This window comes from Falco punctatus (genome assembly GCF_963210335.1).
Source record: "Falco punctatus genome assembly, chromosome: 1".
NCBI lineage: Eukaryota > Metazoa > Chordata > Aves > Falconiformes > Falconidae > Falco > Falco punctatus.
Genome location: NC_137580.1, coordinates 68298913 through 68321217, shown reverse-complemented (window position 1 = coordinate 68321217; position 22305 = coordinate 68298913). Strand labels below are relative to the sequence as shown.

Below are 22305 nucleotides of genomic sequence, written 5' to 3'. Positions count from 1 at the left end.
ATGTAATCTCCAATTCTGTAACTTTTTTCTGCAGTACTTTATTTACAGACCCTCTTTCTGCAGCTACCAAATACTAGAATGTATTACAGCTTTATCAAATGTTTGAGCCAACCTTAACAAAAGTGAATGAGGTTTAAAAATACTTCTGCCTAGAAACTTTTCCATCTTATATATGAACGTGTAACTTAATGTCAGTGATCAGTCTTACTGTTTTAGATGCTCTTGTCACAGTGAGATTGTTCACATTTGGAACAGCAGGTGAAGAACTACTTATTTGGGAAGCCTGTGCAAATTGTGACTATTCACTCCTTAATAAATTAGAGAAGATAAAATATTTTGAGAAATGTTACAGAAGTTCAAAATACTGGATGAGAAACACCAATTGTAAGCTAACTTTATGTGAAATGACCTTTATTTTGAAAATCTGATGACTAACAAGCTAAATAAAACTGCTTGTTATTCTTAAGTTCTAGCATGAAGAGACAAATGTAGATGTGCGTTCTTAGACTTGTTTCAAAGCTGTATGTGGCCCCCAGTCAGCTGCTTCCTTTTGAATGACTGTCAAATGGGGATGCAGAAAATGAAGGAGCTGTTTGCATGGGAGCAAGTAGAAGCTCAGGATAAACAGTTAGGACCCCTGCTCTTTTTGCATCTGTTTCACTATTAATATTTTCCTTGAAATATGTTGTTCCTTGTGGCAACTATGAGTTCTGCTGTAATATTGCTGGTTAAGAAGCTCTGCTCCTTGATGAGGGTACATGTCTATTTTTAGAAGGTATTAAAGTGGTTCCAAAAAGAAAAGTTGTTCTAAACCTGGATGTAACCCTTACATCCTTTTTCATTTATCCTTTTGGGTTGCTTGGCCAATTTCATGTGAGTCTTTGAGATTTCCCCCAGGGCATTCTCCGTAGCTTGGAGCAGTTGGGTTTGATTTTCAGATCCCTACCGCTGGCAAGATGGCTAAGTCAGAACATTGCTGCGTGGTTACTGAAGAGGTCTAAGGCTTACTACTAGGCTGTTTATGGGCATCTCCTGTTTTTGGTATGGGGGCATTCCAAGTTCAGCAGAAGAAGCAATAGGATATTTTGCCTAAATTAATGCAAGGACAACATGGAAGCTGAAAGGAATACACCCTTCATGAGGACTTGAATGGATATGTGAAATGGGGACAGGGACTTGGCAGAAAAACCTGCGCACTTCTGAGGAGTTCCTCTTCCAGCCTGTACCAGAGGATCATTAGGCTGTTGGTACTTCATCACTTCTCTGGCCAGTCGGATGGGCAGCAAGGGACTGAAAGCTTCAAGCAGAGTGTCTGTCTTTTTTGTCAATAGAGTTTCTGCTTTCTTATAGAACAGGGGAGAAATGGGTTGAAAAGGTATTATAAAGGAAAACCTTTACATTCCTACAGGTTGCTGATCAGATGATAAATAGCACCTTGAACTATCAATGTAAACAAAGTTTTGACCACAGTATGCACTCTGCTTGAAATAATCTTGATGAGCCATCAGAAATGGTAGATCGATATGCCTTACAATCCACTTAAAACCAGGAAGGAACAAAACTTTTTCTGCAAGCTGTCAGTATAATTCCTTTGCTTGATAAGTTAATATCTAAACCTGAGTGCCATTCTGCTTCTAGCTTGTTAGGTTGTTGTTCATCTGTAGTTCAGATGCTCTTTGATCTTTAAGGCTGAAATACCTGAACATACCTGAAAACAAAACCTTTTACTTATGTTACTAGCAGTGCTAGGTATCTGTGAAGAAGGAAATAACTGAGGCTATTCCTTGCTGTGATGCTTTCTGTTTTTCAGTAGATGTGTAATTCTAAAAATGTTTCAACTGTGCAAGATATAAAATGTATCAAGTTTTGCTGGTTTCTACATCAGTGACTTATGTATAGCATGATGTTGAGAAGGGGGTCTTGGCTTAGTAGGTGAATGCTAGGTAGACTTGACTTCCAAAACTTGAGCAATTAGACTGGTTCAAATCTTTTTATACTGTCACATGCCTATGTTTAGTAGACAGGGAATAGAAGAATGTGTGCGTTAAGGATTTGAAAGTTGAAATGCTGTTCTACTACAGGCTTAAGTAAAGCTATTACTTTTGCAGCTGCTCTAAAAGAATATTGTTAGTTGTATTGAAGCATCACTTCCCATTCTCTTAGGGAAGTGGAGTTTACAGTATGATTAGTAAAAGGGAGAAAAAGCACCTGAAATCACTTGTTTTCTTGGCTGTTGGGTTTTTTGAGGGAGAGTATTCTGAATGTGGTATGTATGTGTAGTTTTCATACACTTGTTGATCAGGGATTTAGAAAAGGTCAGCTGATTACAGTGGGTTTCAGAAACACTGCTGAGAGGTTAATTTAGAAATGCATAACTACTTCAGTATTATTTGTATGAATCTCACATATTTGGGATCTGAACCTTTACCCCCTTCTCCCTTTCAGCAGTAAGGGCAGTAGTTAGGAAATCAGTGGGACTTGCAGGCTGACTATGTTAAATGTCTTCTCTGTTGGGGGGGGGGATAAAGGGGGAGGGATCAAAGCACAAATGCCCAACTTTCCAAACTGTTTTAGTTTTAGTTTGTCCTTGCTATCAAGAGATCAGTTACTCCACAGGTTTTTCCTGAGCAGGTTGTTTTTCTTTAAGCCAAGTTCTGTGACATGTGGTTAGGGAGACTGGCAGCTCCGGTTTCTGTCCTGATGGCTTAATTGTACATATAGCATGGCAAAAAGGAGATATCTTTTATTGCTTAGGGGCATTCCATACAATTCAATATTGCTGCAAACATGGGTTAGTCTTAATTGTGACAACTGCTAAAGCAAGTGCTGTCATGACTGTTGAAGTATGTGGATCTTGTCCTTTGAAAAAAAAAAAAAAAAACCCACACAAAACCAAAACACCACACCCAAAAAACTACAAACAATCAAACAAAACCCCAACCAACACCCCCCAGCACCCCAACAAAGCAAAAAATGGTACTAGTTCTCAAAGTTATTCAGTAGGAATTGGCTTGAATTATTTCACGGTACCCACCTGTCTCCGGTTCGCCTTTTGACTGTTTATGTAAGTAGACCTGGATGGAACCTAGAATAAGCATTTTCAAGTATTTAAGAATAAACATTCTGTTCAGTGCCACATTACTATTTCTGACGGTCCTCAGTATCTGTTTTGGTTTTTTTGCAGATGTTACAGCTCTAGAGGAAAGAAAGATTTGTCTTCACGATTTGCTTTACAGTATCTGAACAGCAAAAAGCACAATGGACACGTTTTAGAGTTGCACAGAAATCAAAAATTATCTAGGAACAAGAACATTGGATTTCCAGGAATAACATACTTCAGAGAGCCCAGAAACTTGTCATTGATTAACCCAGTTTGGCCATACAGCTTGGGAATGAATACCATTGAGACAGCAAAGCTCGAAGAGCATATGGAGGGTCAAAACAATGACACTTCTAATGGCTACTCACGACCTACTCTCTCAGTCAGTGAAGAGAACAAAAATGGCACTAGCAAACCAAAGGGCTTGTCTAATGGCTTGCGAAAAACAACAAAGAAGTATCCAGATTACATCCAGATTGCTATGCCTGCTGAATCTAGGAACAAATTTCCTCTGGAATGGTGGAAAACAGGCATTGCCTTTGTCTATGCTCTCTTCAATTTGATTCTCACAACTGTGATGATCACTGTGGTCCATGAGAGAGTACCTCCAAAGGAGTTAAGCCCTCCCTTGCCTGACAAATTTTTTGATTACATTGATCGTGTGAAATGGGCTTTTTCTGTATCAGAAATAAATGGAATAATACTACTTGGATTATGGATATTCCAGTGGTTGTTTCTTAGATATAAGTAAGTAGCTATATTTTTCCCTCTGCTGTATGTTTTCAGAATGTGGATTTCAATTGTTCACTTAGAGTAGAAGAAATCTTATATTGCTGCAGGTTCTACCATTGTAGAATTAGGGCTGGCAGTAAAATGACAAATTATTGTTTAGAAAATGCTCCAGTGTCCATGGTGGATACAGAAACACTGGTTTCTCCTGATTATTGAATGATGTTTTTTACATCTGAACTTGACACCTACATTGTACTAGTGAAATTTAATCTGGGATTGGGCTTTTCCAATTGTATTCACAGATATGACTGTGCTTAAAGAGGGGAAGTCATGGTGATGTGAAAAATCTCATCCAGACTTAAGAACCTCTAGTCCTCTGTAGCTAGACTAGAAGCTATTTCCTTTGTCTTCCTTTGCTTAAACTAGATATATTTAGCTCAAGTACATGGTTATAATATGGGACTGAAAAGAGAAGGTCACTGATTCAAACTGGCTACACACCTAAGTTCAACTGAGGCCACACTAAATTGATGGGAGCTTTGTGGTAGTTATGTACTATTAATGAGCGAGCAAGACTAAAACTTGAAAGCCTTTTTGCTGTTTGATTTAGAGAAGTGTGTGGTGAAGAAGTGGGCGGTGGGGAGCTGCTCTTTAATTCTAGAGATTTGCCTATCTAATAAAGCTAGAGCTCCATAACTGTTACGTGTATCCTGCATGTGAACTCTGTACTGAATCTTTTCCCCCTCTTCCCTTACTTTCAGATCAATAGTGGGACGCAGGTTCTTTTTTATAATAGGAACTTTGTATCTGTACCGCTGTATTACCATGTATGTTACCACCTTACCTGTGCCTGGAATGCATTTTCAGTGTGCACCAAAGGTAAGAGCTTTTGCTCCCTAATTCTTGCCTGAGTCCTTATGGCTTATTAGAGCAAATAGAACATAATGTTCCAGATGGGGTTAAATAACACAAATTACTTTCAGCTGATGTCTTCAGAAACATAGATTGTGATAAACCAAAATTTGTGGCATATAGAAAGGGCCTCAATTTGTTGCTGCAGTTAAGATGCTTTCAAGGAAGATACCTGTTTTGAAATAGTGCTGCTACCAAATTGGTAAACTTGCTTCTAAGGCTCAAGCTGATAGCTGTAAGCCTGCAGCCATGGTTTTTTTTTTTACATGGTGGGATATCTAAGGCCAGTATTGTAATTCATAGGCTGATAAGCAAGCTTGTGTTGCAATAATTTTTAAAAAAACCCCACAATGTTATCACATGCTTTGTCCTCTTTCTCACACTGTTTTGTCAAGAGCTATTGTAATACATGTAGTCAGCTGCCTGTCCCTGCTTCCAACCTGCAAAAGGTATATAAATGTGACTAAAACAAGTCCAGCTATTTAAATGAGCTGATACATGTAGGAACATGTACATGCTAATATTTCTACAAGAATATTTTAAAAATATTGTGACAATTTAGTTAGTGACACAAAGGAGTTTGGTTACTGCCACTTCTGGTTACTAATAAAAAGTTGTAGACATGTATTTGCCTTGGAACAGCATTGTATTGTGTTGGCTGTACTGAAGGAACAGTGCACTTGAAAGTAAGAAACAATTGGTCGTGCGCTGAGAAGATAAGCATTTTGAAGCCTAAAAATATTGCCAATTTACTTGAGGGATAAATTTGTCACTTTGTGGCTAGGACCTCATTGGTCTTGAGGTACAGCTTAATGTTTGTTCAGAATTATTCTTTCACATTGAGGCAACTTAGGAACATAATGGATAAACTACTTATGAACCGGTATTGATTTGAAAAAGCTTCATTTACATACGACTGTTGTAAAGACTTAACTGTTTTGTTCTAGTAGCTTGAGGAATTTGTGTGTAGTAGACTGTATCAAGGAGTGGGAAAAGGTAAGCAAAGGAGAACTTAAATACTGAAAGAGCATTTTGCTAGCGTTAAAACAGGATGAATTACTTGAACTCTGGAGAAAATTGATAGCTCTTCTGGACAGTTTCTGTCCTATGAGTATTTTTCTGATTATGGAAAACTCAGTTATCCCTTTATCTTGTTTGTTTGTTTTTCCAGAGTTAATCTTTAAACAGCGATGTGAAACTGATTTCTCCTAGATAGTAGGCAAACACTCAAAAGCTGATCTTAATGCATGTTTAAAAAAAAAAAAATGCCTCTAAAACTGAGTAAGTCCTGTCTGAATTTGTAACCAAACCTTAAAATTAAGCAAGTTTGAGGTTCTTACCCCGTAAAAACATTGTTCAGGTCTGAACAGAATAATAGAAGCTGTACATAAGGCTGTATTGTATTGCAACCAGTTTTGAATGGGTCTTACCCGTTCTGTCAATTGCTATCGTGAGATACCTGACCTTATAAATTCTGAATGTTTACTTTTCCAGTATATTCTGCAGTTTGTTCTCATACAATGCATATTTTAAAATAGCCTGGGAAAACACAGACAGAATGCTAGTGTTATCAAGCTGATCTTTAGCACCTGTCAACTTTGATATGCATGCTTATTTCTTTAAGAATATGTGAAAAAAGCCAAAGAAAATGAAGACAACTTGCGTCCTTGTCTCCCTGACTCTACTTATGTTTGGGCAAGAAGTTTACTCAAGTAACTTATGGTGCTGCTTAAGCTTTTTTTGTACTTTTTTTTTTTTTCTGGTGTTTATAGTTGAACGGAGATTCTCAGGCAAAGGTTCAGAGGATCCTGCGACTGATTTCTGGTGGTGGCCTATCCATAACAGGATCACACATCCTGTGCGGAGACTTCCTGTTTAGTGGTCACACTGTGGTACTAACACTGATCTACCTGTTCATCAAAGAGTGTAAGTGATAGTATTTCATTGCACATTTCTTGTTCAGATTTGTTGTACTGGGAAAACACATGATAGAAGTGAATGTAGAACTACTGCCCTCCAAAAGTTACTAGTCAGTCATACACAGTTTGCAGGTCTGAAATATTATAATCGTTTGTTTGAGCGAAAATGGGACGTGGGGTTAGAAGTGGTGTGGGCTTTAATTAAGGGCCAGATGTTACTAGACATGTTATCTTTATATATCTTTATATATCTTGTATCATGTATCTTTATATAAAGTGCTTACTGGTTAATTGAAGCAAGCTAGCTTTTACTTATTTATTGATAGGCTACTCAGATTTTGGGTAAAACATACTGTAGTTAACTATGCAAATTAGCTTTGTACAAGGTGGCTGATATACCCTAGATTTTTAAAGGAATTTTTATGGCTTTAGGACAGCACCATTGCACAATTATAATCCACCCAGAAGCAGTGGTTGGTTGGCTGTACATTAGTTACTGCAAACAATGAAAAGTTGATTCATGTTCCTTGGATGTCTTCTCCTAGTTTCCTACTTGTGCCTCTTGGAGTTGATAAGAATTTGGCAGGCATGCAGAAGATATAGTTGAGGTTATGGTTTCCCCCTTGCTTTACATAGCTTTTCCCCCCATGCCCCATAGCAATCTATGCTGCACAGACAGCATCGATGGAGGCTTTGGAGAATAGCGCCAGCTTCTAAATTTGATGTATGGTAAGCAGTGCTTCTACCCTGGGAACTTGGCTGCTCATGAATGTGTAGTAGGGAGTTCCCTTTCCAGTTCACATGTTGGAATTGGAATATTCTCTCCTACCGTTGTATCCCAAACTATGCAAATGCTGGCTTGGTTCATGGGAATGTGCAATTCTCACTGAAAGAAAAATAAGACTAGTCAGCATTAGTTGAATGCATTCTTCTTTATTAAAACAGAGGGAAGGAAGTGTTGCAGTGCTACATTCTGCCTTAGGGCTATATAAATATACCTGTTTAATAAGACAAACTTGAAATCTGCAGATGTGAGACAATCTTTGGTGATTTGAGATGCTGATTGTAGTCTGCTGATTCTTAGGCCTAGGTGTGTCTTGTAAAGTGAATGTTACAGGGGGAATGGCATGTGTAACTCGTCACAATTACGAGAACAGTGTTAGGAAAATAGCCTAAAAATAGATTTGCCATTTGCCTTGTGTTGTGTGTTATTGCAGCTTCATGCTGGTCACATACTCTTTAATATCTTTAGTATAAGAAGAGATTTAGATAACCCAGCATTTTTGGGTCTAGTATAGTTTGTTGTTTTATTATAAGGGGTTGGAGGAGTTGTCATACAAATTCTTGTAAAAAGCCTTTTGACTGCTACCTAATTAAGCATCTGTTTCAGTAGAATTGTGTTCTACAAGAGATGCATAGTTTTCCTTTTTCTGCCTCCCATATAATTAGCAAAATGTTACCTGAGCAAGGGCTTAAGCCCTATAATTGCGCTGAATTAGAGGTTGCTTATGGTATTCCTTTCTCTTCATGACATGTCTTCAATACAAGATGCATTCTGAGGTTTTCATTGTCTCTGGTTTAATGGTTTATTTTATTTTTGCTCTGTTCTTCTCTTCCTTTCATCTTTTGCTGCTGCTTTGCTTATTCTCCCCCACTCCAGTTTTTTTTTGTCCAGAATAGTTATTTACATTTTTAGACTTGGTATATCTGTCTTGCTTGGGGCTGTTTTCACCAGCTTCTTGAGATGACTTGGCTCCTTTTTATTTATTTTCTTTTTCATAAGGAGATAACAGGTTTATCTGCAATGTTTTGGGGAGTATTAAAAGAATTTACTGTTTTGACACTTCCACCAAAATCTTAGTTGTCCTACAGGAACTATTTTGCACAGGCTTCTCAGACTACTACTGGGTAGGCTTGTTGAGATCAGTAACTTTTCTGCTGTTATTGTGTGAAAGTAAAGGCTGACCATTGCCCCACAATGCAATGTGTGCCAAAAATGTCCCGCTGCGAGTGAAACGGAGCCCATTAGCCTGTCAGAAGTTATGAATGGTCATTGTGACACCCAAGGCGCTTTTCAATGGAGAAAGAAGGGCAGGGAGACTTCAACTAAAATGGCTCAAGTGCATTTTGAAGAATAGCTTCACTCCCATTTGTTAATCTGTAATTAAAGGGTATAAATTCACATCCTGTACTTCCCCATACAGTGTATTGTTTCACAGAACAGTGGTTTCATGAAGTAATTAACTAGAAATTTTTAAAAGTGTCTTTTCCTGTTTAATCTGTGATCTCTGCTCAGGTTAGATAAAATCTAGACATTTGACTTGAGCGTAAGTTTACTAGAGCAGAGACCATAAAAAGAACAGATATTAAATATGCCAGATTAAAATAATCAGTGTGCATCTTGCCTCAGTTTCTGTCTCTTCCCCTGTACCCCATACCCTAGAAGTGATTTAACTGGAAAACTTACTTAATTTGACTTGAAAATGGGAGACAGTGCTGCCTGTTTCTAACTGAAAGCTCATTTTGTGTTCCTCTTACAAAGTAAGAACACAGAAACACAGAATGGTTTGAATTGGAAGAGACCTTTAAAAATGATCTAGTTCCAGTCCTGCTACCATGGGACACCTCAGTGAGTTTGCATAATTCTTTAGTCTTGTGTTCTGTGCCAAAACAGGGTTCTTGTATCAGTGTGGTATAAATGAGTTATATTTCAAAACTTGTAGCCTTTCTTTTATCTTGTCCCCTTCCCTTTGTGGATTGCTCTGATAATGTGTATGGCTTTGTGTGTTCCCCCCCTCCCCCCATGTCTCCGTTTCACAGATTCACCACGTCATTTCTGGTGGTATCACTTAATCTGCTGGCTAATGAGTGCTGCTGGCATAATTTGTATTCTTGTTGCTCATGAACACTATACTGTAGATGTCATCATTGCTTACTATATCACTACACGGCTTTTCTGGTGGTATCACTCAATGGCTAATGAAAAGGTGAGTGGCAAATACCTTTAGAATTTATGTATAGCTTCCACTTGTAATACTGCTCAAAATTAGTTCTTAATTTTGAAATAAAAATAGAGGTTCCATATTGAAGTTTATACAATTTGGGCAAAGAGTTTCCACTTCAGTGGTTTAAATAAATATTTAATGGCTAAGATGTTCTTTTTTGATCTGTGCCTGTTATGAAGTTATTTCAAATCTTTTTTATAAAGCTATAACTTTGAAATTCCTGATATTTTGGCTTAAAGTTTTTTGAAATGAAATTGCTGTAGTTAATATAGAGAATTTGTTTGTCTGAGCTTATGATCAAACAGTAGTTCAATAATAAAATTTCTGACCAACCTAAACTACCTAGACCATCATAAAATTCTAGTAACAGTTCTTCTGTAAATGTCACTAAAAGTATATTGTTCAGAAGGTACCTGCTGCAGTTGTTTCAAGAACACTTTCAAGCAGGATAATGGTGCTCAAGCAACTTTAATCTCGTTTTCAACTACTAGTAATCAATGGAATATGACATGCCTGAAAGGACTCATGTTCAGAAAGACTCGAGTGCACAGTCTTGCTAAACTGTACAGCAATAAAGGATCCCTCTGTGTTAAAGATGCTTAGATGCTTAGTTTGTAGTATACATTTGGACTATGAGGTATATGCTACCTCAGAACTCTGGGTTTTTACCAGACTAAATGCATCTCCTCTTTGCAGAAGTGCATGCAAATACATTGCATTTTTCTAGTTGTCTTGACTCAATGTAACTGACTATAATGCTTGAAACTGATTGTCTGTTTCCTTTTCCTCTTTACCTGCTTGCGCCAATACAGACTTTAAAGGTCTCTTCGCAGACAAATTTTCTCTCTCGAGCATGGTGGTATCCAATATTTTATTTCTTTGAGAAGAATGTGCAAGGCTCTGTTCCTTGCAGCTTTTCCTGGCCAATATCTTGGCCTCCCAGCTGCTTCAAATCTTCATGCAAGAAGTATTCACGGGTTCAGAAGACAGGAGAGGACAATGAAAAATCTACCTGAAGAAGGAAAGCATCTGCTCTGTTGGTTTTTTGTGTTTTTTTTTTTTACCAAAACATTAATGCTGTAACCAAAGCTCTTAAGAGGACTACACTGTAACTGAAGAAGTGGACCAAGCTTCTGTGCAATTGATTGGAAAGACAATTGTAGGCACACATATTGCCATTTCATATGTTTTCCTATCATCAGGCTGTACAGACCTATTCTACTCTTCAGTGCTAATAGAATGCACCACAGATGGGATTTTTTTTATTGAAGAAAAAATGGAGCAGGACTTTGCTTTACTAATGAGATAGAGGTGCCAAAGACCACATTAACACTTTCATTAGTAATTATCACTCATCCACAGAAGCACCCAAAAATCTCATCTTCAGAGTTCTTGAGTGCATAAGGGCAAAACCATGCTAAAATGTAAAGGCTTGATATTGGCGTATTGAGGTAGATATATAAAAAAAACAACAACCAAAACACTTATGGGAAGTGGTTTGTTACATTATTCTTGCTAATGAAGGTAAGGCCTTTGCGTGACTGCTACAGCTGGAAGAGAGTCTTGACTTTTTTACACTCTGTGGGTATGAATATCTTAAGACCCTAAAATACTACACCACCATTATCTCCCATATATTCTATGATATACCAATTTTTACATTTTTATTAGTAATTTTATATTTAAACTGTTGTGCTACCTGATGACTTTGCAAATTAGGACTAGCTGCTAACATAAGAGCTCAAGGAGCCTAAAACTTTATTTTTAAAAAAAGGACACAGTTTCAAAGTCTAAATCTTCTTGGCCTTGTGCATATAGCTATACAGTGCCTATCAGTGTATGTACATGCATATACACACAAAGCACACACTGTTGTGTAGTTGAACACATTAAAACTGCTTACTGGAAAGAGTGATCATACGGTTCTTAATTCAGGCAAAAGTCCTACAGATCTCACCTGCTTGAGGAATGCAAGGCCAGGTCCAAAATGGGGCTATATTTAAAACTTTTTAATTTTAGTAGCTATCTCTTGCTGAAGCTATGTATAGCAAGTTTGCTTGGGAGCCATACTTCTGCATTGAATTTCTTTTTTACTTGTTGGCATGCATTTCTGTGACTTAAAAAAAAAAAGTGCCAAGGTGAATACCTTCAACAGTAGCATTTCTTTAATTACCTAAAACCATTTCATATTAAATGACAGTGTGGTAGGAGTCACATGTGGATTCTTTTTTTCCTAGGGTTTCAGTCCAACTAAAATACCTATTTCAGCAAGCTGGCTGGGCATGTGGGAAACTACCATGTCATAAACATGTAACAAACCCACAAATTAACAGCTACCTGGTTCTGATGTTTTTTTATTTTGTTTAGCATACCATGTTTAACCCTTTATGCTCTGTGTTAAGTTCTGCAGTTAACTGAATTTTATTTTCAAATCTTCAGTAAAACTTGATAGAAAAGATAAAACTGCATTAAGTGTTGAGGTGATACTAATATAAAGGAAATGCTGCTTATTTTAAGAATGTCTTGAACTGAGTGACAAGTGTGAACATAATTTAATAACTTGTTTTTAAAAAGCCCAGTTGTAGTTATAAAATGCGATAGAGTATTCAAACAGGATTTTTTTTCCAGTTAAGGGGATCAGTTGCTATGAGTTGTACATGAAAATATTATTGATGTGCATTTCAAATATTTTTGTGCATTATCAAAGTAATACAATAAACAATGTTCTTTACAATACATCCTTGGTAAAACTTAGCTAAGAAAAAAATTCTGCTGGTGTTTGGTTTTGTTATTTTAATTACACTTCTTAAATCTTATAACATGCCCCTAGAAGTTGTGTGTGTGTGAGCATACCTGTATTTTCATTTGCTTGCTCCTGGCAGACCTTGAGCAGCTAAAAAGCCAGTATCAAAACACTTACATGAAAGTCCTTTTTCTGTATCATATAAATAAATCTGTTCAATGTCAGTCTGTAAATCTCCCAAGATACTTGTTATATCAATATTACTTCATAGAGCATAATTTTTTGAAGTTGAATTCTAAGATTTGTGATACCTTAAATATGGTAATGTTAAGCCGCTTATTACAATACCATCTTTTAGAAATTGTGAATGCATTTCACTAGTGATAACCATGCCCTGAAAATATGATGATGAAAAGTGTTCCAGTAAGGAGCTTAAACAGTGGTTTGCATCTGGTGACTGAATAATAAATACTTTGTTAGTTTAGATAGCTAATTGTCTGCATAATCACCACTGAGTCTCAGTGGGATTTCTGTAATGTATCTGCAAAGGAGAACTTCTTCATGCAGGATGAGCTGTTTGTTTTTTTTACTTATTCCTGTTTCTGGAAGGAAAAAATAAGTGATAAAATAGAAGCAAGTAGAGATTATGCTCTTGTTGGGCAATATGAGCTTTCATTCTACTGCTGAATTTGATAGAAACTATTGTAATATAAAAGGAAAGTTTAAATGGCAGCCCTAGCTCAAAATACCTAGCTTAAAAAATTCCTGTTCTGGCTCAGCCTTACCTTAAGTATTTAAATTTTCTCCATTTTATCAAAGCCCTCAAAAGGGTGTGTGTATTTGAATAGCAGAAAAATCCTACTTGTCTACTTCCAATAGGTTTACATTGCTTTTGCAAACTTGGATGCTATAGATGTATTTGAAGACTCTTTAGGCCTATAAGTAAGATGATGAAATGGGGTAAGTAATGGTATATGCTAGTGCTTACTGCTATAGTAGTTTATCCAATACAAACCACAGCTGGTACATAAAATTATTAATTTTAAGAATTTAGTGATCACTGTATATAAACACTACGAAGCTGAAAACCTGGTTTCACCCGAAGGAAAAAGGACTGCAGTGGGTAAAATAACAGGAGGAACTCAGACTTCACTTTAATGTACTGAACAAGCCTACTGAGTCCAGGCTTATTTGGGCTGTATATGCCCAATGTTTTGCAGTATGCCACTACAATTACTTTTCCTAGAATTACAATAACAATCTTTCTTACAGATGTCATATGAGCTGCACTTTTACTGTTACTATAAATAAAATGCTCTTTCTCTCCACTGAAAAGCATTTATATGTTGAACTTCCCAGACACTTAAAAAAAAAGTACATAAGAAGGCACTACACTTGCACAGCTAGTGTATCAGTATGGCTTAGATGCTGTTGGGTGCTTTGCATTTATGAAACAAGCTTTCTTAAATGCCTTTCCTAAATTTAAACCTGGTTTTAAAAGGTTAACTTGAACATTTAAAGAAATGTTCTGCTATGTAGTCATGCTACAGATGCTTCATTCCAATGCCAGAAATGATTAACATATACTTGAAACCACTGTGAACTGACTTTATGGTATGTGCTCAGCACTCCCATGTGGACATAAATGGTACTAAACGTTAATCGTTCTTGCTGTTTTCTTGGAAAGATAACTAGAAGTGGGGCAGTAACATCGCTATGAACTCTGGTACTGAATTTGCTTCCCCCCTTTAAAAGAATGGGGGAGGAGAGAAAGAAGAAAAATAAAGTTAAGGCTATATGTTAGGATACACTATCTTCACATAATAAATAAAGCTCAGACACAGAACTGGGAAGTATTTTAAGAGATAATTTTCTTAGATTATTGAATATCTACTTATCTGTATCTTAAATCAGAATCTGTTCAAACTTTGGCTTTCTCTTATTGTTAGTATCTGGCTAGACAATTTATCCATAGTTGTCTGGTACTAACACAAAACCTTTTTCTCACTTCAGTGGATATGAAGTATGATTTCCATTTCTAGAGGCCAGATCCATTAACTGCAGTGCAAGGTGAAGTCTTCCCATTTAAATGAACTTTCCCATGTTTGTTTTTTTTAACTTTTAAAAAATACTGTCTTAAAGATTCATTGGACACAACCTTATCAGATGTACTGAAATAGTTCTTAACTGGCAGATTTTAAAATCATCTTGATATTTTTGACAAGTATGTGTTTTGGCATCACCTAGAAGTCTTCTATAGACACACAAAATTAGAGTGATACTGTGGGATTGAACACTTCTGAATGTAAATGTTTGATTTTACAATGCCTGGTATAGATGTCTTTAATTCAGTTATTAAAAAAAGTTACTCAAAAATACTGCTGTTGGATAACTTTCAAGTAAGTGTTGCTGCTGAAGTGCACACAAGAAAAATATCCTAGTGTGCCACTAAAGTAACTTTGCTTATAAGTTACCCTTCATATGCTACTCTGTGGTGCTTCCCAGTGTCCAAAAAAAAAATTGTGCTGAGAAACTGAGAATGAAGACAGGCTTTTATTCTAGTATTGACAAGAAAAAGGAAGGAAGAAAAAACCATTTAAGTAGATGGTGATCATATATTGCTTTTTACACAGAACTGAGCTAAAACTACACCTAACTTCTGAGTACTGTAGAATTAAATTGTTTATGTGTAATAGTGCTGCAAATCCTATAAGGAAACAGGCAGTATTAAGCACTTAATTCTACAGTACCAGTGTGTGTCTGTGCTATGGACTATGCTAGTTCTTGTCTATAACCTACAATATAAAAATAAAAATCAACATAGTGATGCTTGGAGATTGTAAAATATTTTAATATGATTAGCAATTTTCATAAGCTGTTCCTCCAGGCTGTCACTAACAGCTTCTAAAACAAGAACGATGTGTTTTTTCTAGCTGGCTCACGTTTCTATGAATTGAACCACTTGATTACATCTTAATCCAGAAAGATGCACATAAAAAATTCAGGATAGGTAGAGGCAATTTAAATACTGTAGGAAAAAGTTCTGGTTCTGAACTCATCTTTTATTTGGGCAGATAATCTTTCCTAACAAACATTTAAATACCTGAATGATGTTTTAAGGTAAATGATATTGTGTGGTCTCCAGTGTGTATCTAAAATACTGGTGCTGAGGATTCTTTCTCTCCTGGTGAAAATTAGCGCTTAAAATCAGGAAGATTTGACTTGTTTTTGACATATTTTAATTCCTAAGGACCTGGAGTTTAGTAAATACTATAAGAAGTTTGTTTTTTGTGGCTCTTTGCTGTGGGCTGCCCTTTAAGTTAAAGAAACAACCCAGGTAGGAGGAGAGGGCAAACCAGTCTTGCTGGAAGTAGTTGTTTGAATTTTTGAATTGAAATTCTATCCGCTGCATTCTACAGGTAGTCTTTTACATACCACAGTGGAAAAAAGATGCTGTATTATACTATTATATTTAGTGTTCATTCTTTTTCAAATCATTCTGTATTGGTTGGCCCAGTCCTTCCCCTAGATGAGCGAGTGGTTTTGTTCCTTATTTGCAGTATGGTTAGTCATAACTGGATTTAGTTCTGGTAAATTACAATGGATCTACATTTTTTTCCATTTACTACAGTGCCTAAAGCCTCTATGCATGGGTTTCTTCTAGCAGAAATACTCTTCTTTCAAGCTGTATCTATATAATATTAATTCCAGCTTTTGTGTTAGCCCTCTGCAAAGTAAGGTCTTTAGGAGGTCAGCATTTGTGAAACTCTAAAGACTTATTACAAAAGAATATCCTTTGTGCCAGTTCAGATTAATTTTCATCAAATAACTTTGAAAAGTTTGGAGGTGACTCTTGCTGATTGTTGTTTTTTTAATTAAAAGAAAAGCTGGTCGGAAAGTAGTCTGAAGTAAAAGCATCTTGATCAGCTGGGGGACCCAGGCACCATGCACGCACGTGTGTGCAGAGAGGTTCTCTGGCATACACAAAGTTGGATGCAGTACACAGAGGCTTATCTGGGAACATAAACTAGGTTGTACTTACATAGCAGGTTGTGAGCCATCTTCACTTGTCCTTTCGAGCTCCTTTCAGACTGAGAGCACAGTACCAAAGGTGGCAATAGCTAAAAAGTGCAGTGAAGATCACTTCCAAAACCAGAAAATTAAGAAAGTGGCTTAAAATGCAGACCACTGTAAAACCAGTCAGACAGCAGTATTCTAATTCAATGGAGTATATAATCTGGTGGTGCTTCAAGTGTGTGAGTTGCATCTAAAATGAGTGGGTCTGTTTTCCTTTTGAAATTATTATTTATTTTTAATTAGAGATGGTAGGACTACTGAGAATATAAAGAATATCAGCATCTGCCTGCTTGCTTTTACCTCTACCAGTGAGTTGTTTGTATGTGGACCTTAAACAATATTGCTAAACTCCAGCTTCTCTTTCATTTTGAGTAACTTATTATCAGTGCTTTGTTACTTCTGTAAAAATTGGGTTTGCATTCCACTTTTTTCATAGTTTGTTGCCACTTAGAATGCAGCTTTTACACTTGAGCCTAGGCTGCTTTGGGCTCCTGTCTTACTTCATCTGCTTCTATTAACTGCCTTTTCTAAATGGCTCAATATGGAAGAGTAGGATTTACATTTCAGAAGGCTCCAAAACTAACACTAAAGCCAGAACGTATTCTCATCAGACATATCTTTGCACAAATTGAAACTTGAAATTATTTTCAAGTACAAAACCTAACATTCTAAGTGCATACTTATCTCAGGAATCAATTCTTGCTCTTTAAATGTTTAGAACATTTGTTTGTGTTTATCTTCCTGATTCAGGAAAGCACGTGTGAGGTGTAAAAAAGATAAAATTCTGGCAGTTTTATGAAGTCAGGGTCACACCAAGGAACCTGAAAGTAAATGAGGAAATAATGGTTTGATGGCTGTGGTTCTCCTTTCCATGTGATTTTGAGAACTCTAAAGGTTTCTGTAAAAACAGTACAGGTACAGTTGCTTTTAACTGCAATGTGGTTTCATCCTCACTGGCTGACAGCTTTTCTTGCGTGATTTCTCCTAGGTTGAATCTGTAGCTCTGTACATTAATTGGAGCTACATATCCAACCTGGGAAAAACTAGGCAAGAAAAAGTGTTAGCTGCTGAGGAACTCTAAATGGTAATATAGGAATGCTGTAATGCTTGCATGATAAAGAGCTAATATATGCCTTTTTTATATAGCTTTAGGGTCCAGTTCTGCAAATGCTGCAAAGCATAACACAAGTGATACTACTTAAACATATTTTGTACTGTTTTCTAGTTCCTAGTAATGTTTGCAAATTGGGCCTCACTTTTACATAAATTGCTCATAATTAGCAAGAGTTAGCTTTTATGTTGTGAAACTTTCAGGATGACACTTTTTGTAGCATGTCAGCAATTTTGGTTAAGTGGAGACAACTGAGTGTTGTGGTTTGCTGTACACTATGAGATGATACAAGAATTCTGATTTGTAAGATGTTGTCTATGTTCACTGTGTTTAAAAAAAAAAAGCTATTGCACTAGCTGTACTTTAAAAAAAGCAATAATGTGAGCATCTTGTAGCTTTTCTCTCCAAAGGTGCTATCTGTCATGATCACTTGCATTGTTGACCATGAATTTGGTAAAAAAATGTTAAAGAAATTGTCCTATGCGGTTTACTCAGCACATACAACTTGAAACTTTTTATGGTCAGCCTGTCTACTAAAAAATTAAATACTTTGTACTACTTACGTGACCACACACATCTTTAAAAATCAAAAACCTCTGTCCATTATGGTGCTAATGAACTCTTAAAAACTATCAGGAGCTGATAATCCCTTCTTACCCATTGAACCACTAAGGAAAGCTGTTGTGACATCTTCTCAATAAAGCAAAATTTCTCTACATTTTAAACCTGTTCCAAATGCTTTTTATATAAATGACCCTTTTTATTTTTGTTTTATGTAAAAACTGAAAAATATTATAGTTAGTATTTTTAATGCAGGAAATTGTCAGGAATGTGTATGGGTCTAGGATTAAATTTTCATACATGCTTAGGGTAGCTAATCTTCTGAAACTAACACACAAGAATTGTACTGGGTAGGATTAAGGCTAATAATTAAAAAAGAAAGAAAAAAAAATACCTGGCTTCATCATCATTGAAGCCTTGGAGATAGGATGTGAAATCGACAAAGCTGTATGAGAACACTGATTATGTAGATCCATCTTTTACTAAAACTTCTGAAAAACTAGCTCGTGAAGGAACGTGACCACATAAACATATCTGAAGAACAGAAGTGAAACCTGACAAAATTATCAAGGCAATTCATAGTAGGACATCATAAAAATACATGAAAGAGCCTTAAACTAGGATTTGTTTAGACTTTGGAATAGCAAAGTAATTTTCTAACTTGGTTGTAAAGCTTCACAGGCAACTTTCTCTTCAGATGAAAAACTATCTTGTGTCTTTGGTCCCCAGGTTATTATTCAATGTTGCATATAATAGCAATGCACTTCCAGATCTTTTCAGGCAGCAGTATCTATGCTTTCTCTCCATAGAGAATACAAAGCCTTTAGTTCTTTTTAAAGGCCCCTTCTCAACTTGCAGTTGTAAAAGCATCTGTCTGTAAGACATTTGGAAATGCTACTATAGTCAACTCTGACATAAGTATTGCTATGGACACGTGAACATGCAGAGTGCTGTGTCCAGGTATACACTGGTGAGTGCAGAAGGGAGCACAGTCTGGATAACACTGTGGCACACTTCTGTGCTCTAAAGTAGCTGCAACCTGAAGTTTTGGTCACTAAACTGCTATCTTTCATATACTGGAGTAAGTTCTCTTGCATCAGTTGCTAGTACTTCAGGAAATAAACAGGCTTCTCTGAGATCTATTTTATGGAACTTCTGTGTCTGTGCAAAGAATATTACAGGTCTACAGTAACTTAAAGCAGAAACAAACCGACCATCTAGAATAAAAGCAGGGCTGGCTGTGGTTTTTTTGTTGAGTGAAGACTGATAGTCTAGTAACAGTAGTCTGTATTGTGTTTTGCTACTTGTCTCAGCACTTGCTTTTACAGTAGGACACTTGACTGTTCTACCTTTCAAGGCTCTTTCATCCATAACAGTTCTAACTCACATTGAAATACAGCTTTCCTATCTTAATTACTAGATGCTTCAGAGAAAAAGGGTTGTATTTTAATTTACAAAAAAAGGCAATATTTACAAAAACAGGTAAATGGCTGTATGCTTAAGTGCCCTGCAAAAACAAAACCTTTGTAAGCATGTGACATGCACTTGTGACGTGAGTGGATTTTTAGCATTAGCATCTGCTGTGAGTTACAGGAACATGTTTGTCAGTGCACTAGTCTAACTCAGAAGTTTCAAATATTTTCAGTATTCTCTTAATAAAGAGAATATCTTTTCTGAATAAAGTGCCTGTGAAAATAAAAATCCCAAAGTTGCCTGCAAACCTAAATAAAGCATATATAAAACACAGCCCACACGTGAAGAGAAGGGGTGCTAATTCAACTACATAAAATAATTGGTCAACAGTTAAGTGTTGATAGGATTCAAAGACTAAGATAAAGTTTGAGAAATGAATATTATATTGCTTTTGAGAGTTTACTGTGTTAAATTTCCAATGTTTCTGCTTGGGCCTTAATTCTGTAACTTGGTTATCTTTAAAGAAAAATGACTTAACTTGAACTATATTTTTTAACACTTGTTTTAATGAGTCTTCACTCTGCGTGTTTGCTTGTTACATGGAGGTTTTGTCATATTTAGAGTCACAAAATGCTTTGATTACATAATTTAGAGCAAAATAGTTTCAGGAATGGGCTTTCCTTAAGTGCAGGTTTAACTGTTATGTTGGGGTATTATACTAGAACAGAGGAGGCAATGATTTCCAAGGAAGCACTATAGCGCTAAAACTTGTATATGTAGTTATATGGGGTATACAGAATATCAGTAAAGTGCTTGGTTATATTTTGCTGTTAATTTTATGCTTTAAGAAGAGGTTATTTCTATAATTTCAACTGGAAAGACTGGCTCTAATGTTGCAATAACTTCCATTATTTTTAAGTAGAAACATCCACTTAATGATACTTCAGAGTAAAGTTTACATTTCATCAGCAAACTCACTTAAAAATGGGAAAGTAGTTTCATTTTTATCAAAATTAGTGTGAAATGTAATTGTTGGGCAACCTAGAATTGGCCATGTGCCACTTAAAGCCAATCTTTCAACTGCATGTGGAGGCAAGGAGAGAATTTCCTTATCTAATGATGCTTCTCAACTAGACTGAGAAGGAAGTGAGGCTGAATTACTCTTCTATAAAGAAAATAAGCAAAAAGAGTAATGGGTTTCAGCAGTGCTGACTAGCTTAGCTTAAGTGCAGAACTTAAACTCTCCTTGAGACCCAGATTTAAAATGTCTTTTGTTCAGATAAATTTTCAGCTGACTTTTTTCTGTACTTTTCTAATAGATGCATTTTTTTACTGTTGTATGCTGTAATTAACCACTGCATTTTTGCCAGATATGGTCACAAAAAAGCTGCATTCTGTTCTGCCAATTTAAATCTGTGATCTTAGTTTTTTCTACTTTGTTTAATCCATGGCTAGTAAAATATCCATTTGCTGTTTGTTTATATTAATTAAAGAGACATTGCAGCCAGTTGCCTTAATTGCTTGGAAGAAAACTGACCTTCACCATTTGAAGCTCTATGTATTTCTAAAATTCCTGTAACTTCTGTGTAATTGCAATAAAACCTTTTTAATATAGCTCAGCCAGTATTTGAAGAGCCATTTGTCAGTATCTTTACTGAATGTTCAACTATTAAAAAAAAAACAACACACCTAACATCTTTTTAATGGGTAAGCACAACTTGTTCTTTGCATTTTTATTTTTTTGGTGGTCACTTTAAAGGTGGTGTACTTCTGGTTTTGCCCACTGTGCCTTTTCTGTCTTGTTGAGGGAGTATCAAGAACACCTACTGAAACGGCCGATGCTGCTGCACATGGTTTGGAAGACCGTGCAGCAGTAGTTTAAAACACCTAATTCCCTTTGTGGAGGGATTAATTTTGAGGCTGTTGATCAGCTGGAGGAAGTGCCCTAAGCTGTATCTCTCGGGGAGGGGGACCCTCAAAACCAGTTAGCGGGGGGGGGGGGGGGGGGGGTGTTGGTTTGTTTTGGGTTTTGTTTGGTGGTTTGTTGTTGTGGGGTGGTGGTTTTTTTTTTAGTTCCTATCCTTCCCTATTGCAAATAATAATTTTAAGCCATCTTTCCTCTAAAGTTCCGAGGAGCCTCCCTGCAGTTTCTGCATTTGCCAAGCAGTTCCTGAACCCAGAGCTGGGCCCTTCTGCCAGGTTAGTCCTTGTTTATGAGAGCAGAGCGCTCCGGTGTGCTCCCTGGAAGTGACGGCTCCTGTGTTCGGAAAGGGGAAGAGGGACCCGCCGCCTCCCCTTCCCCACCCCGGGACCAGCAGCTGTTTGCGTGAGGGGCACTCGCTTCCGTATGAGCTGGGTGTACGTGCTGATATCTAACGAAAACTTTTACACTTGCTCAGCCCTCCACACACCACACACCCCACAGCCCCCCTTAAAAAAAAAAACCAAACTCCAAAAAACCAACCCCTACTCACCCCCAGCCCAGCCCCCTGCAAGAACGGACTCGGCGTGTCACCGGGCGGCGCGGTGCGGGGCGCTGTGCCACGCCGCCAGCGGCCTGCGAGAACAGCCCCGAGCCCCGGGCCGCTTTTCCTCCCGCTTACCTCAAGGTGGCCCCGGCCCCGGGGCGGGCCGCTGCCCGCCCACACCGCGGCGGGGACGGGGTCAGGGTGCCGCCGGGCCTCGCCTCCCGCCCGCCCCCGCCATCTTAAACCGCTACGCGCCGGGAGGGG

At 37.2% G+C, this 22305-nt stretch overlaps 1 protein-coding gene and 1 long non-coding RNA gene across 6 annotated transcripts in view; one reads left to right on the top strand and one right to left on the bottom strand.

Moving 5' to 3' along the window:
• The window catches only part of SGMS2 (sphingomyelin synthase 2), a 38235-nt gene extending 17043 nt beyond the window's left edge, over positions 1–21192 (top strand). For all 5 annotated transcript variants that reach the window (XM_080374061.1, XM_080374058.1, XM_080374060.1 and 2 more), the window contains 5 exons: positions 3185–3847; positions 4594–4711; positions 6517–6670; positions 9484–9650; positions 10481–21192. In XM_080374061.1, the coding sequence (XP_080230187.1) occupies positions 3393–3847; positions 4594–4711; positions 6517–6670; positions 9484–9650; positions 10481–10684 (1098 nt within the window). In that variant the 5' untranslated portion in view covers positions 3185–3392 and the 3' untranslated portion in view covers positions 10685–21192. The remainder of the gene's footprint in view (positions 1–3184; positions 3848–4593; positions 4712–6516; positions 6671–9483; positions 9651–10480) is intronic.
• LOC308058391 lies at positions 6677–22145 on the bottom strand. Its single transcript, XR_013925788.1, has 3 exons — positions 22048–22145; positions 10463–10680; positions 6677–8821 (listed from the first exon to the last, which is right to left on the bottom strand). It is a non-coding gene; the product is annotated as an uncharacterized lncRNA (long non-coding RNA).
• Positions 22146–22305: the final 160 nt, after the last annotated feature.